The sequence below is a fragment of the Centroberyx affinis genome, unplaced genomic scaffold (genome assembly GCF_046629955.1).
Source record: "Centroberyx affinis isolate AG114_WGS23_722 - 3 ecotype Tasmania unplaced genomic scaffold, CSIRO-AGI_Caff_v1 ptg004369l_1, whole genome shotgun sequence".
Taxonomy (NCBI): Eukaryota; Metazoa; Chordata; class Actinopteri; order Beryciformes; family Berycidae; genus Centroberyx; species Centroberyx affinis.
In genome coordinates, this window is record NW_027282064.1 from 16,929 (window position 1) to 30,042 (window position 13,114).

The 13,114-nt window shown below is 43.4% G+C and overlaps 1 protein-coding gene across 2 annotated transcripts in view; it reads right to left on the reverse strand.

The window, feature by feature from the left end:
* mboat2a (membrane bound O-acyltransferase domain containing 2a) overlaps positions 1-13,114 on the reverse strand; it is a 55,412-nt gene that overhangs the window by 11,302 nt on the left and 30,996 nt on the right. For both annotated transcript variants that reach the window (XM_071543710.1, XM_071543709.1), the window contains exons 3-6: positions 11,961-12,038; positions 4,702-4,797; positions 3,263-3,318; positions 597-651 (exon numbers count right to left, since the gene is read on the reverse strand). In XM_071543710.1, the coding sequence (XP_071399811.1) occupies positions 597-651; positions 3,263-3,318; positions 4,702-4,797; positions 11,961-12,038 (285 nt within the window). The remainder of the gene's footprint in view (positions 1-596; positions 652-3,262; positions 3,319-4,701; positions 4,798-11,960; positions 12,039-13,114) is intronic.

The following is a 13,114-nucleotide window of genomic DNA, read 5'->3' on the forward strand; positions in this document are numbered from 1 at the left end:
TTACCTCACACTCATGTCAACTTCAATAAATGTACCACACAATGTCTGCCATGATTATGCAAAGATGTCAGTCCTGTTTTCTGTTCTGTCTGTCTCTTGTCTCTCTTCTGTTGATCTCTGTTCCCACTATCACCAGCGGTTGTCTATGGCAACTTCATGTCAACTTACAGAAGTAGCCATCGCCCCACCCCATCACCCCAAGTCCTAGTTTTTACATGTCGCTGCACTGCCGCTGCGCTGCCACTGCACTGTGAAATTGTTTGGAAAAATTCTGCAGTACAAATGCAGGACAGAAAGACAGAGGGTGGGGGCCTCCTACAATACAGGTCACATGAGAGTGGTGAATGTGTGGTTGCCTAGATACCGAACTACTTGACAGCACCAGAGAGTGTGTGAGAGGGGGACCGTGGGGTGATTGCCTATGCACAAAACAATGCACCTTCTACTGAAATGAAGAGCAATGTTCCTTTCAGACTGAGCTCATGAGAAACTTGAATGCAAGTTTAACACAGTGTCAACTTCTTCATTCAGAGGTGAACCCTGATTTGAAATGAATCCATCATCTGGTGCAGTAAAAACATACCTGAGTCACATACCTGACAGCTAGGTATTTCTGACTGGGACTCAGTTGCTCCTCCCTCTTGGCCAAACCTACAGAGAGACACAGAGAGACGCTTGTCACCTTTAAAATGACACTTAATACATTTTCTGATAGACCTGGAAATTATGTTTCATTCATGAAGTAAGTCAATCATTATTTCATTCATGGGTAACATGGGACAACATAATAGTATAGAGAACAAAATAGCAAACACACACTATATTTTTCTACAGACTAATATTTTTCTATGACTCATTTCACAAAAAATTTAAATCACAGTAAGAAGAAGAGTCATGAGGGATGTGTGTATAACAACCAAACCCAACAGGGGTCAGAGGTCATTCCCATAGCAACACACAGGGTCAGGGGTCAAGAGTGGATGTGTGAATGGCCCTGCCATGTGAATATTAGCATCCCCCTTCAGCTGAGTTAGCTGAGGACAGGGAAGAGGGAGGGAGGGAAGAGGGAGGGAGGGAAGAAGGGAGAGCGAGGGGTGGAAAGAAGACATGATGGGAATGGGAGGGAGGGCTGTTACATAACCTCATTAGAACTCATCATCCAACACAGGATGTTTATCATTAAGAGGCCAACACAAAATTACAGCCAGAACAGTAGTACAAATCATAACCTAAGATGAGCCCCAGTGCATCTTGGCAAGACATTTCTGACTAGTCTGTTGAAATTGTCTTGCTTGGCTATTGTGGAATTTAGTGGGTTAGTGTGGGTCTGGTCTATTCCTTTGGCTTATCTTGCTTATCTGGCTAAATAGATTATTACCAATCTATTCTCTGTTTATGAATCCATAAACAGAGAATAGATCCTACTTACAAGAGGCATAATCAAAAAAGGAATGTCCGTTCACTATTTTTATGTTCTCAAAAGTAGAATTTATCAAACAAAATGTGACAATAACATTTCAACCAAACATGGTCTCACAAAAGGCCCTGTCTATTATTGGGCTGCCTGTGGCTATGCAGCTCATTGGGCTGGTGAATGGCTGGCTTTGGTAGGCTATCATGGGGCACCTATTAGGCCGAGCATACAACTCCTCTTGCAAGGCCATTGCAAGGCTATGTTTAGTCACACTATGCTGCTCCCCTGGCTGCAGTAAAACCTCTGCTCCTAATCAAATGAATGGATGAAGGTGAAGTGGAGGGGTTCACTGTGCCTTCTGTACCTCTGCATCCTAGAGAGCTGGAACATGAGCAGTCTCTCTGAATTATTTTACTGTATAAACCCTGTGTGTATGTGTGTGTGTGTGTGTGTGTGTGTGTGTGTGTGTGTGTGTGTTTGTATACAGAGGAGGCAGGTATCAGGGTGTGACAGCCCTCTGAGGATGGGGATTATAGTCTTAGTTTCTCATTAGAGTCACAGTTGGAAGGAGAATCAGCGACCTGAACAGAAATTAATACACTATACTACTCTACACCACACACATGCACGCACACACACAGATTGCTATAAGACGACTGATTCTACTTAGTCTGGAACTGCCTGCGGGGACGAAAGACTCCAAGTGGGAGCTAAAACGTTGTGAGAGACTCTCATCATTCTCTCAATCTCTAGTCCTCTCCTCACCACAGACACTTGATCACACTTGTTTATTTTAACCTTGATGTCAAGTCTCCGTCTTTATTTATTGCTCATTAGCAAGTCTGGTGTTTCGGTTATAGCAGCACATCAAACACTCCATTCGCTAGTAAGAGTGGCTTCAAAGGGCTGAGACTGTGACATATCCAGGTCAGCCAGTGGAAAACAAACTGGGCACCTTATTCTGGCACCCAATATCTATAGAATGGAAGATGACAGTGTAAGTAAGCGCATCTATCGGTCTATATACATATTTCACATGCTACAAGGTTGGCCTACTACACATACTTCAGTTCATGTTCTGCCAATATGTCTTAAATAAGCACCCCGGTTAAAGGAGTACTGTCAAGATTTTACATTTTAATTGGCGGCTATTTTTCTGCACCAGAAACCAAGAGGCATAGTTAGCTGTAAGCATTTGTGTTTCTTGGCTTTAATGCCCGAAGACAAAAGAGTAAAGCAACGGTTTCCCACAATGTGACAAGTTCTTAGCAAAGAAAATCAATCAACTAATATTCTAAATGTCAGAGTTTTCCTTTGAGGAAGCAAGCTTGTGACCAGAAGGTCACTGGCGCAAATTAGCGGGAAAGCAGGTACAGGCAGGGAAAGTGAGAAAGGGGGAAGCACCTTCTTCTGCAACATCTAGCATCAAAGTGCCCCTGAGCAAGGCACTGAACCCCTATCTGCTCAGTGACAAAAAAAAAAGAGAGAGAGAGAGAGAGAGAGAGAGAGAGAGAGAGAGAGAGAGAGAGAGAGAGAGAGAGAGAGAGAGAGAGAGAGAGAGAGAGAGAGAGAGAGAGAGAGGGGAAAAAGAGAGAGAGAGAAAGAGAGATTGTCACTGCTTTATTATATAAGTGTGTTTATCCTCTCTTTCCAGTTCACTAGTCTGGAAGTCCATTGTCAAAACTCACTACTGGCTTGAAAATGTAGCCATGCAATCTGTTCTCAATACAAAAGGGAAATGAACTGACTTTTTCACTGTCATACCCACTGCTTTTTGCACAGTGGATGCACACGTACCAAAACACACACATGCACATATGCTCCGACACACATCAGCGCTCGCCTTACCATCGTGTATTTCAAACGCCAAGCTGGTAATCTTCTGTGTGATGACCATCATGGGCCTAATAAAGAACACCAAACAGAGAAATGGGCCAAGTTAACATCCTGAATCTCAAAGCCACTTCACTCTTTACAACTACAGCGCTTGTGTTTATATACAGCACATACAGTCATCACATAGGCTAAAGGGTAGTGTCTGTGAGCATCTGCCGGGAGAGATTCAAACGTACTACACCATCTGTTCCCTGACTTTTTCTCTAGGGGTTAACATTTTCTCTCACATCCTAAAACTTCATTTTGGACAGATACTGTGCAATCTAATCAAGCAGTTACCCTGTTTGCAGGCTAGTAACCTGCTAGTCTACATTTATTCAATTGTATTATTACTGTATAAATATATATTATTCATTGTACCTTCCATAGCAGAGACTTTGAAAGGTTTTGGCAGCAAAATGCAAACAATGGCCTTGGATGCCAGTTCATCCAGTAGTAATAGTAACAGTATCAGCTGTAGCAGTTGTAGTACTTAAATTACTGCACAATGGGAACTTCCTTTCCTCCAGGATAATGGGAGGCCATTTTAATCTTCCTGCAGCTATTCTTTGGGCCCCGATCTATGAGAAACACTGTGCTGCCCAGCCCCCTCCCTCCTGTCGTAAGTCACCCATTCTTCATCAGTGCAAATAAAAATATACAGCACTGTGGAGTCTGTTCTCACATGCATTAGCCTACATTAAGATATACTGTATGCAACCTTCTGTTCATGCTGACACTTGCATCAGCAAGTACAAGTTCAGAGTGTTGGATTACTTTACACATGAAAATGTTGGTGGCAGCATAAAGTTAAGCTGCAGAGTTAAGAGTAAGCAATAGGCCAGAAATGTTCTGGTCTGTCAATAAAATTGCTTTGAAAATTATGAGAAAATTATGGACTCTCTGGTCCTGCAGCATGCATTACATCTGGCTATATGGGTCAAACTGACATTCTGAAAAAACCTGAACTATGTATTTGACATTTTCAAGGAAAATAGAGGGATGGGGGAAGAGATAGTTGAAAGAGTGAAATCTCTGCACTTGCAGAGGCAGTATGGGTTTGCATTAGGTTGCTTAGCAACTGGCCACCCCCGCCCTTCTGGGTGTGCAGGCTGTCTGCTTCAATTGTCAGACAGTCTGGAGGAGTAGGAACTAACCACAAGGAACTACAGTCTCCATCGACGTACTCCTGCGGACCCAACTGAGCGGCATCACAGGCTCTTGTTTTTGTTAAGCTTAGCCAGGTTGAGTCATTCCCAATATTCCTCTGACTCTCGCTGGTGACTTCTCTTTTTTAGTTCGTAAGCTATTGCGAGGCATCTGGCATTCAAAGTCATATCTGGACAGTTCTCCAGTTTTAAATGAATTCAAGCACTCAAAACATTATCGGGAGCTCCATGACATTTGCTTACCCTGTGAAATCTGCAGAGTACATGCCGTAGTCAAATACGTAGACTCGCGTGATCTGACAGAAGCTCAGATAGCCCAGCGCCACAATGAAGCAGTACCTACAGAGAGAAAGACAGATGAGGAGAGAGAGAGAGGGAGAGAAATAAATGAGTTCATATATGGTATATGTAGCTAAATAAATATGAAAAAAAGAAAAAAGAAAAACCAAGAAATCCTGTTCTATTTGCTCTAACATTAATTTCCAATGCAAACAGTTTCATCTACACAGTGATATGGAACATTTCAGATAGGGTGTCACATGTTGTGAACCTCTTAACCTCAGATGTCTGAGGAGTGACAATAAGCTTTGTTTGTTCAATCGCTCTGCCCCTTCCCATCTCCATCTCTCAAGTGGAACAAAGATTACAGTACAGAACAAAAGACAGTGGTCTTGGCTGCAGTGCAGTGCAGTGCTAGTGGGGTCAAAACGTGGACAGGAGGGCAGAGGAGGCTCCAATAATGTGTCACTGTCCCTGGAGGAAGACAGAAGACAACAGGAGCTTTCAACAGACGACCAAAGACAGAGCAGCACTGAGGCCTACTGGTACAAAGCTGCTGCAGATTCAGCCCAAGTCACAGCTAGCTAGATAGCATCCCTCTGCTGCCCACAATAAGAGGATTGTGCTGGTCTGAGACGCAATAAGACACACAGGGAGAACAGAGAGGATGGCAGTGGTTGGGATCTGTGGGAGTCTGTGGGCCAAGATGCAGTAAAGCCATCATTTTATCTCTATTGCCAAAGACTATTAATACAAGATGAAGAATAATCCACTCACACATGCTCCAATGTTAAGTATTTTCAGACTTTTCGAGAGCACTAGTGTCAAACTCTGTCAAATCTCTGTAAAAACATTAGTCACTAGCAATCATCACTAACACTTGGCATTTTGCAAATGGCAACGGCAAACACAACACAGAGAAGATGAAGCAGTTACAACGCTTTTTGACCCAAAAGCGACCAAAGAGGCTTCAGCTACTTAGTGGGATTAATCCTCCAGCCAGGCTCTGAGCAGGGAAGGCTGCCTCAGCATGCAGGGCATCTGCAAACAGCTGCACGTCAGTCTGCAAGCAAGCCACAAATTCCACACCACCACCTCCTCCCACAATACTGTCTCTAGCGGGATGCGTTTTTGTGTGTTTTGTGTGTGTGTGCGAACTCGTACGTTTGTGTAAATGAACGCGCATTCCTGCTTTCTCATTGCAATTCCATGCCATCCCCAGGGCGGCTGCAGAGAAGGCATTGTGGAGAGGAGATAATCGTAATACTGCCCTATTATGCGCTCTGAGCACGGTTTGTGCCCAACCCACACTTGGCATGTCTTCCCTGGGCACAACAGTGCACAGCAATGTTCTTCAGTAGCATTATGCTCCTATGGGAGAGACTCCACAGCTCACTAGAATGGCCGCTACATTCCCAGACCAGCCCTCCAGCAATAGGGTTCATTTAAATGTGCTGTATGGTTTGTCTATTCATTAAGAGTAGTACGGGTGTGTAAACTGTGGTAATTTATTCTTGGATTAACAATGCAGGGTTTTGCAGACTTTTTCATGCAGGAGAAATCTGGTATTTAGCCAAGATCCCCCAAATAGAAGTATGTGTGGCTGATGACCCCCCTCATCTGAGAAATATATCCATTTTTAGATTTTATTTATCACAGAACATTAAGCGTATAACATATAACCTACTTTCTAGAAGGGTGAAATAATAGCAATAACAGAAATAACAACAGAAGAGTGACAGTTTTGATCTACACCCAGTCTCTCATTGTGCTCACTGGCAGATGAAATGCCTTTTGATGGATGCTTTTATCCAATGTGCTTTACAGTAACACAAGTGGATACAGTTTTAGCATAGGTGGCATCAGTGGGAATCAAAGCAGAATCGTCATTTTATCAGGAACATCTTGAGTTCTTATAATAACCACTAATCTGTTTCTAGAATGTAGAATAAGTGGCAAACGTACTTGCCTCAAAGGTGCTGAGCTGCTCAAGTGATTCTGATTTTGAAAACCAGCCCAAAAATAGATTTAGATGTGCAAGGTGCAAGTGCAAGGCATTGTTTCACTGTCATGAAGACTGATTTCAGTCACCTGGTTTCTTAATGGGGGACAGTAAAGGAAACTGTGCATATACATGTATGACCCCCCTCCGCCAGAATCAAATCTAGTCAGCTGTCATTCATCTAATGACACAAATAAGAATCTCACAGCCAGACAGGAAATCAAACACCTCAAATCACTAATTTACCTTCAGGTTCTGGTCCACAAACTGCAAAGAATGGCTGTCTTTGGAGTCATTTGATATAGTATTCAATTCTAAAAACCTTGTTTCCTTTTAACAAGTCAAACAAACTGGGGTGAATAATATCTCTTGTTTCCAATGCAGTTTGACCCGTTTCAAGAATTTCTTGCAACAAGAAGATTTAAATATGCCCAATACTGGACTAAATGACTTAAGATGGATATTTTTTGCAATGCAGAACAGGTTAAATTTTATCTGTCGACTTGCACAGCTGTCTAAAAGCATTCCCCAAAAACAACATCTCAATCCTCAGCAATAACCCTATTTCACCAAGATTAGCTTTCTCTACCGAAGGCACACGGCAGTGATATTCAGTCAGGATATGAGCTATGTGCTACAGCAGCTATATTTGCAGTGGACCCACCAGGGATTCTGTCTTCATCCTGATGTGATTTGTGTTTGTGTAATTTACAGCTCAGAGGGGGGTCTTTCATTCCCACTCAGGGCCTCAGATGGAGCCTGGGACTAAAGTAGGCTGGCTCCCCGCTGTGGGAGAGCGGTAGACGGGTCAGCGCGCAGACGAGGGGCCCCCAGGAGAGCCGCAGGTCGGTTACAGACACGTGGAGCGATAAAAATCAACAAGCTATAAATAAAGACATGTTTGAACACTCCAAGACCTTTCTAAGTTTGTGTATACATACAGCAAATGCCTTTAAGCACACTTCATGCTCAAACAAATACATACACAGATCCAGAGGATACTTCCATCTGTTCAGCGTGGAATTATGAGAGGCAGGAAGAATTTCACACGCTCATCTCTGTCCATCTGCCCACATACACCAACTTGCCCATAACCACATGCTATGTACGAGAGGCTTTGCAAGTGTCATCACTGTGATGCTTTCACATCAAAACACACACCGAATCAAACTAAATGACATGCTCATTGCTCATGGTATCGATACAATTTCTCAATTTCCCATAAATTGCCATAAAGGTAGCAGGGTAACATACTGAATAGGGAAACACTTTAACCAGAGAACCCAGGTTCAAGACCCAGTGTTGAGGCCTGCTGACGTGTCCTTGAGCTGCTAGATTGGGGCTGGGACTGGGGCTGGTAGTCTGGGTGAATAACTAGATCTGTCAATTGTTCACGAGACCATTTTTCCTTTCCTTCCTAGTCTTGGCGAAACCCGTCAATCCTCCTGAAAGCCAGTCAGTCAACCACCAGTGCTTGACTTAATTAACAGGCATTATTTTAATACTGAATAGCACCATCTCCCAGAAAAACACAGACTTGTCACAGAGTAATTTTACTTTACTAGACTAGAATAGTCCTTTAAGAAAATGCTAAGTAGAATAGGTTATGGAGTAAGATGTCAACTTGAATGGAATACATTTTGTCCATGCCTGAAAGCAGGTGTTGTGAGAGAGAACAGTCCCAGTTATTATGATTTGGTTCTGGTCTTCTTTAATGCCAGTATCAATAAAAGAGGGCACTTTCATGTCAGCAAGCTTTACTTTCACAGCCTTCTCCGTTGGTCACACCACATCCACAGGATTTCACAGTTTCCCTCATAATGACTCTCTCTCTCTCTCTCTCTTTTTCTCACACACACACACACACACACACACACACACACACACACACACACACACACACACACACACACACACACACACACACACACACACACACACACACACACACACACACACACACACACACACACACACACACACACACACACACACACCATTACCTCTTTAAAACTTGCTGCCATTCAAAAGAAGTGTGAAAATCACACAGACAGCTTTAAACTATCAATCACCATTCGACACAAAATACAGTTTCTTACACATGCTTCTACCTTTCCTCACATGAAAGACTGAACAACAGTATGGTTCTGTTTAGAAAAAAAATACTATCATTGTAACTTTCCTTTGACCTCTCTAGGGCTGGGTAATATACCTTATTTTAAAGGTGCTACATGTAGCATTTTAACATCAATCAACTAATATAACATTAATATTGACAACACAGATTGGCAACCTCTACACTGCATTTTACATTGTATATCACAGGAAATCTGTTTGCTTTATGGCACAAAGGGATATTGCTTTATGGCACAAAACAGGAATAGGGCTGTTGTTCTTTCATCGCAAATAGAGCTAAAGTTTCTCGCCATGGCAACAACCTCTTTGCAACAGTAAGTAACAGGGTTTATGGGAAATGTGGTCTTAATTTTGAGAAATGCTAGCACCAGCAATAGCACTGGGTACCAATCATCTTGACATGGTCTTATTTGAAAGGTATCACAATAGTTTGACAATGATATATTGATGTTTCAAAATACCACATGTAGCACCTTTGAAGTACTGGTACGGATTCACACAAAGGTACAGTACTGTGCAAAAGTCTTAGGCATATGTCAAAGAAATCCATAAAGCAAAGATGCTTTCAAAACTAATGAAAGGAAAAGTTTCTGAATATCAAAAATTTACAATAAACAGCAGTCTACTGACACACTAATGCAGAAAACAAATAAACATCTAAGACTTCTAAGAAATTTATATAAAAAATCTAGGGTGCCTAAGACTTTTGCACAGTACTGTATGTGTTTTTATAATGCAGCTTTGTAATAGTAATACTATTTAGTTACAAAAATGACATCAAAAAGACATCACATGACAGTGTAAATAGTGTTGGAAAATTTTTATTCTGTCAAATATCTTCTTTTAAACCCCAAATGCAGCCACAGCGCCTAACTTTTATTGGCAGCCACTGTGTGTTAATACTGCATCATCACTGGAAATTCTAAAGTGACATTGTCAACCAGTAGGCGGCGCTATGTTAGCACTTGAGACGAGAGGGGAAGCACCTGTCTAGAACATTCCCTGGCTGTTCAACACATTCAACAGGTGAACCACCAAACTGAGCTACATCCAGGAGAGAGAGGAGGGGAGTGAGAGAGACAGAGTGAGAGCGAGAGAGATCTGCAGCTGCAAAAGAGTGAATGGCATGAAATATGATGCCCACCACTGAACAAAGAGTTTCTCGTCTGTCCACAGCCACACTAAGCCCAGTTCACATTCATAGCCATTCCCACAGTCCAGAAAAAGAGCTTTTAGCAACTCCATAAAGCTGTCACTTACACTGCACTCACTGTACACTCTCCCCAAGCGTAAAGTGTTTGAGTGGGAGTCCAGGAGACGACAACAAATAGGGATAACACAACATGTCCCAATGTCACACACAGTACACTGGTCCTGGACGTGATGTGCTATACAGAGCATGGTCCTCCAGTTTGTCCACTGTCTGGCTGCTGTTACTGCATCAGGAAGGTCACATAAAGTAATTTTAACCAGAGGAGTGGGAGCTGGCCGTTGCTAGCAAACTGTGCAACAGTGTATATATCCAGTTTTGTTCTGCTCCATTTCATCTCTTCTGAGTGGTATTATCACTGGCAGTGGTCCTAGCCCTCGGTGCGTTGTGTAATCTCTACTATGAAAACATAAAGAGGAGCGATTGCGGATAGAGAGGGATGGAGATGGAGAGAGATGGACACAGAGACGGTAACTTATATTAAAGATGGATAGAATCAGACAAAGAAATGCAGAGAAGAATGGACAAAGAGAGACAGAGAGAGAGAATGACTTAAGATGTAGGGACTAGACTGGATAGAATAGGACAAGTGGGGTAAAACAAGAAAAGCTGAGAAGAATGGGCACCTATATATGCTGTGAAAGGAGAATACTCATTGGTAGGCTGTGTACAATGAGGCAAGGTGGGAGTTTCGCTCAAGGTCTCCACATATAAAAGCTTTGACTGTGCAGCAGACAGAAGGGTAACTCAAAGAGTGAAGGCCACAGGTTTGGGGATTACTCGTACACACCGCTCAAACCACATGCAGACACACCCCAAGTTAAATCTCAAACTGTTGCTACGATAATCGCACATTTGTTATGCAAAAACCTGTGGTAGTGGGTTCAACAGCCTCTGCCTCTGCAAACATGAGCGTGTCACTGTGCCCTGTCCCTCTTCTTTTCCTCCCTCCTCCTGACCCAAACAGAGAGCAGCAAGCTGGAAGCTGAACTTTAAACCAGATATTCCCAGAGGTGCTGTTCAAAACCACAAACAGCCACACCAGGAGCATGTCATCAAGCCCCATCTCTCAGTATCTGGCCTCAGAAAAGCCAAAACACAAGGACTGGATGAACTTTATCTCTGGTGTAGGTGTGGACTAATCCAGGTTGAGTTGGTTTGACTTGGGTGACAGCTGTACTTTTCAATTTCAAAAACCGCTAAGAGGGAAAGGACATGACTTATCTGCCCACTTAGACAAGAGCCGGAACAGCAGGCCGGCAGCTTCCTAATGCTGTGTGGAGAGGGTTTAACTGCCAGGCAATATGCGATATGGCACAACATCTGATGTAAAGCTTTTCTGTATGTTGAAATATCATGTTTTAGTATGGCTAAACAAAGCCACATGTTATAGGTCGGTGTCACTCTGTCATCAGGATATGAGTCCATTCTTTCTGACAGCAGTTGCTATTGTGATGAATGTTTTGTTAGCATCTATTTAGGGTGTTTTACCCAGAGGGAAACTTCCACTGTTTACACCTGCCCTCATAACCTTGAATCCTGGTAAAAATAACAGCAAAGACAACAGTGTGCGTGCGTGTGTGTCTGTCTGTGGGGTGTCTTGATGAGCCATGGTCACAGATGGAGGCCTGAGGGGCAGAATCATTGCCATCATGACCCAGGCTCATCTGCCCCCCAAAACACAACAAACCACACAGTAGCAACAAAAATAAAATGGCACAACAATCTGTAAATCTGAAACATTCTGTGCTCTGGTTGCTGAAGACTTTAAATTGCTAGTTTCTTGTATTAAGTAGCAACCCCAAAAGATATTGCACGGCACAGGGACAAATTAACAATGTTTGTGCATTTCGTTTGTGTTTCACTTCCTCTTACTTGTGCATGTGCTCCAGGCCGGCGAAGACCATGACGCTGTAGGACAGACCGCTCTGCACCAGGAAATGGAGGGCGTACCTGGGGAGGGACAGACACCATAAACCATAAACAATAAGATACTTTACTGAACCCCGTAGGGAAATTCTTTTTTCACTTTCCCAGAGTGCAGTGTCAGCTGCAGATCAGCCCTCCTAGAGCTGGCAGGGATTCAGGGTTTTGCTCAAGGACACTGATGACGCTTGCCGACCGAGTTTGAACCCAGGTCCTCTCATTTAGGGACAGTCCCTCTAACCCCTAGGCCAGCCTGCCACCACATTAGACTTTAACAGCTTCTTGATTTGGTTTTAATATTCCATACTTCTTAAGACACACTCCCTTTACTTACTCTTTCTATATCAGTCTCCATTTGCTCTCTGTACTACCTTCCACCCCTTGCTCTGTCATCCCATACTATCATTAAGAGGAGGAAAGAGCAGCATTATGAAACCCCAGTCACACCATCAGCCATGTGATGTCAGACCTTTGTAACCAGTAATGTGTCATCTCCACTCCCAGGGCATAGCGTGACACGACAGTGACCATCACCATCGCAACGCACCATTAATCGCTTCCTATGCCTTCAAGCCCCATGATTCCTCATACACATCCTGACAGCGAGGCATGTGTGTGTGTGTATGTGTGTGTGTGTGTGTGTTCGTGCCCTTGCACTCTAAAGCCATGTCGTGATCAAACACCGACTCTCAGACAGACTTGCACTCCCTCCCTTCCCCTGACACACACACAAACGGCACACACAGACACAAACACACGCACGAACACACACAGCAGAAGCAGCTTCCAGATGGGCCTTTGAAGGACGCTGTGTGTGATGCTCCCAACACCAAGCCCTCCAGGAGAGGAGAGATGCCACACTGTGTTAGTAGCAAGTCAATGGAGAGGGCAAGGGCAGCAGGGGTTGGCGGGAACAGGGGAGGATGGGCTGGGTGAACTGACTGAACTCGATGGCAGATGAAAGGGTTAATAATGCAGTAATGTCTGAGGGAGGGAGAGAGATTGGTAAAAAAAAAAAAAAAAGACAGAGAGAAGAGACAAGAAGGATCTCTCATATTCTTATACAAAGGGATACTGTACCTTCTGACCTATTAGCTTGGCAA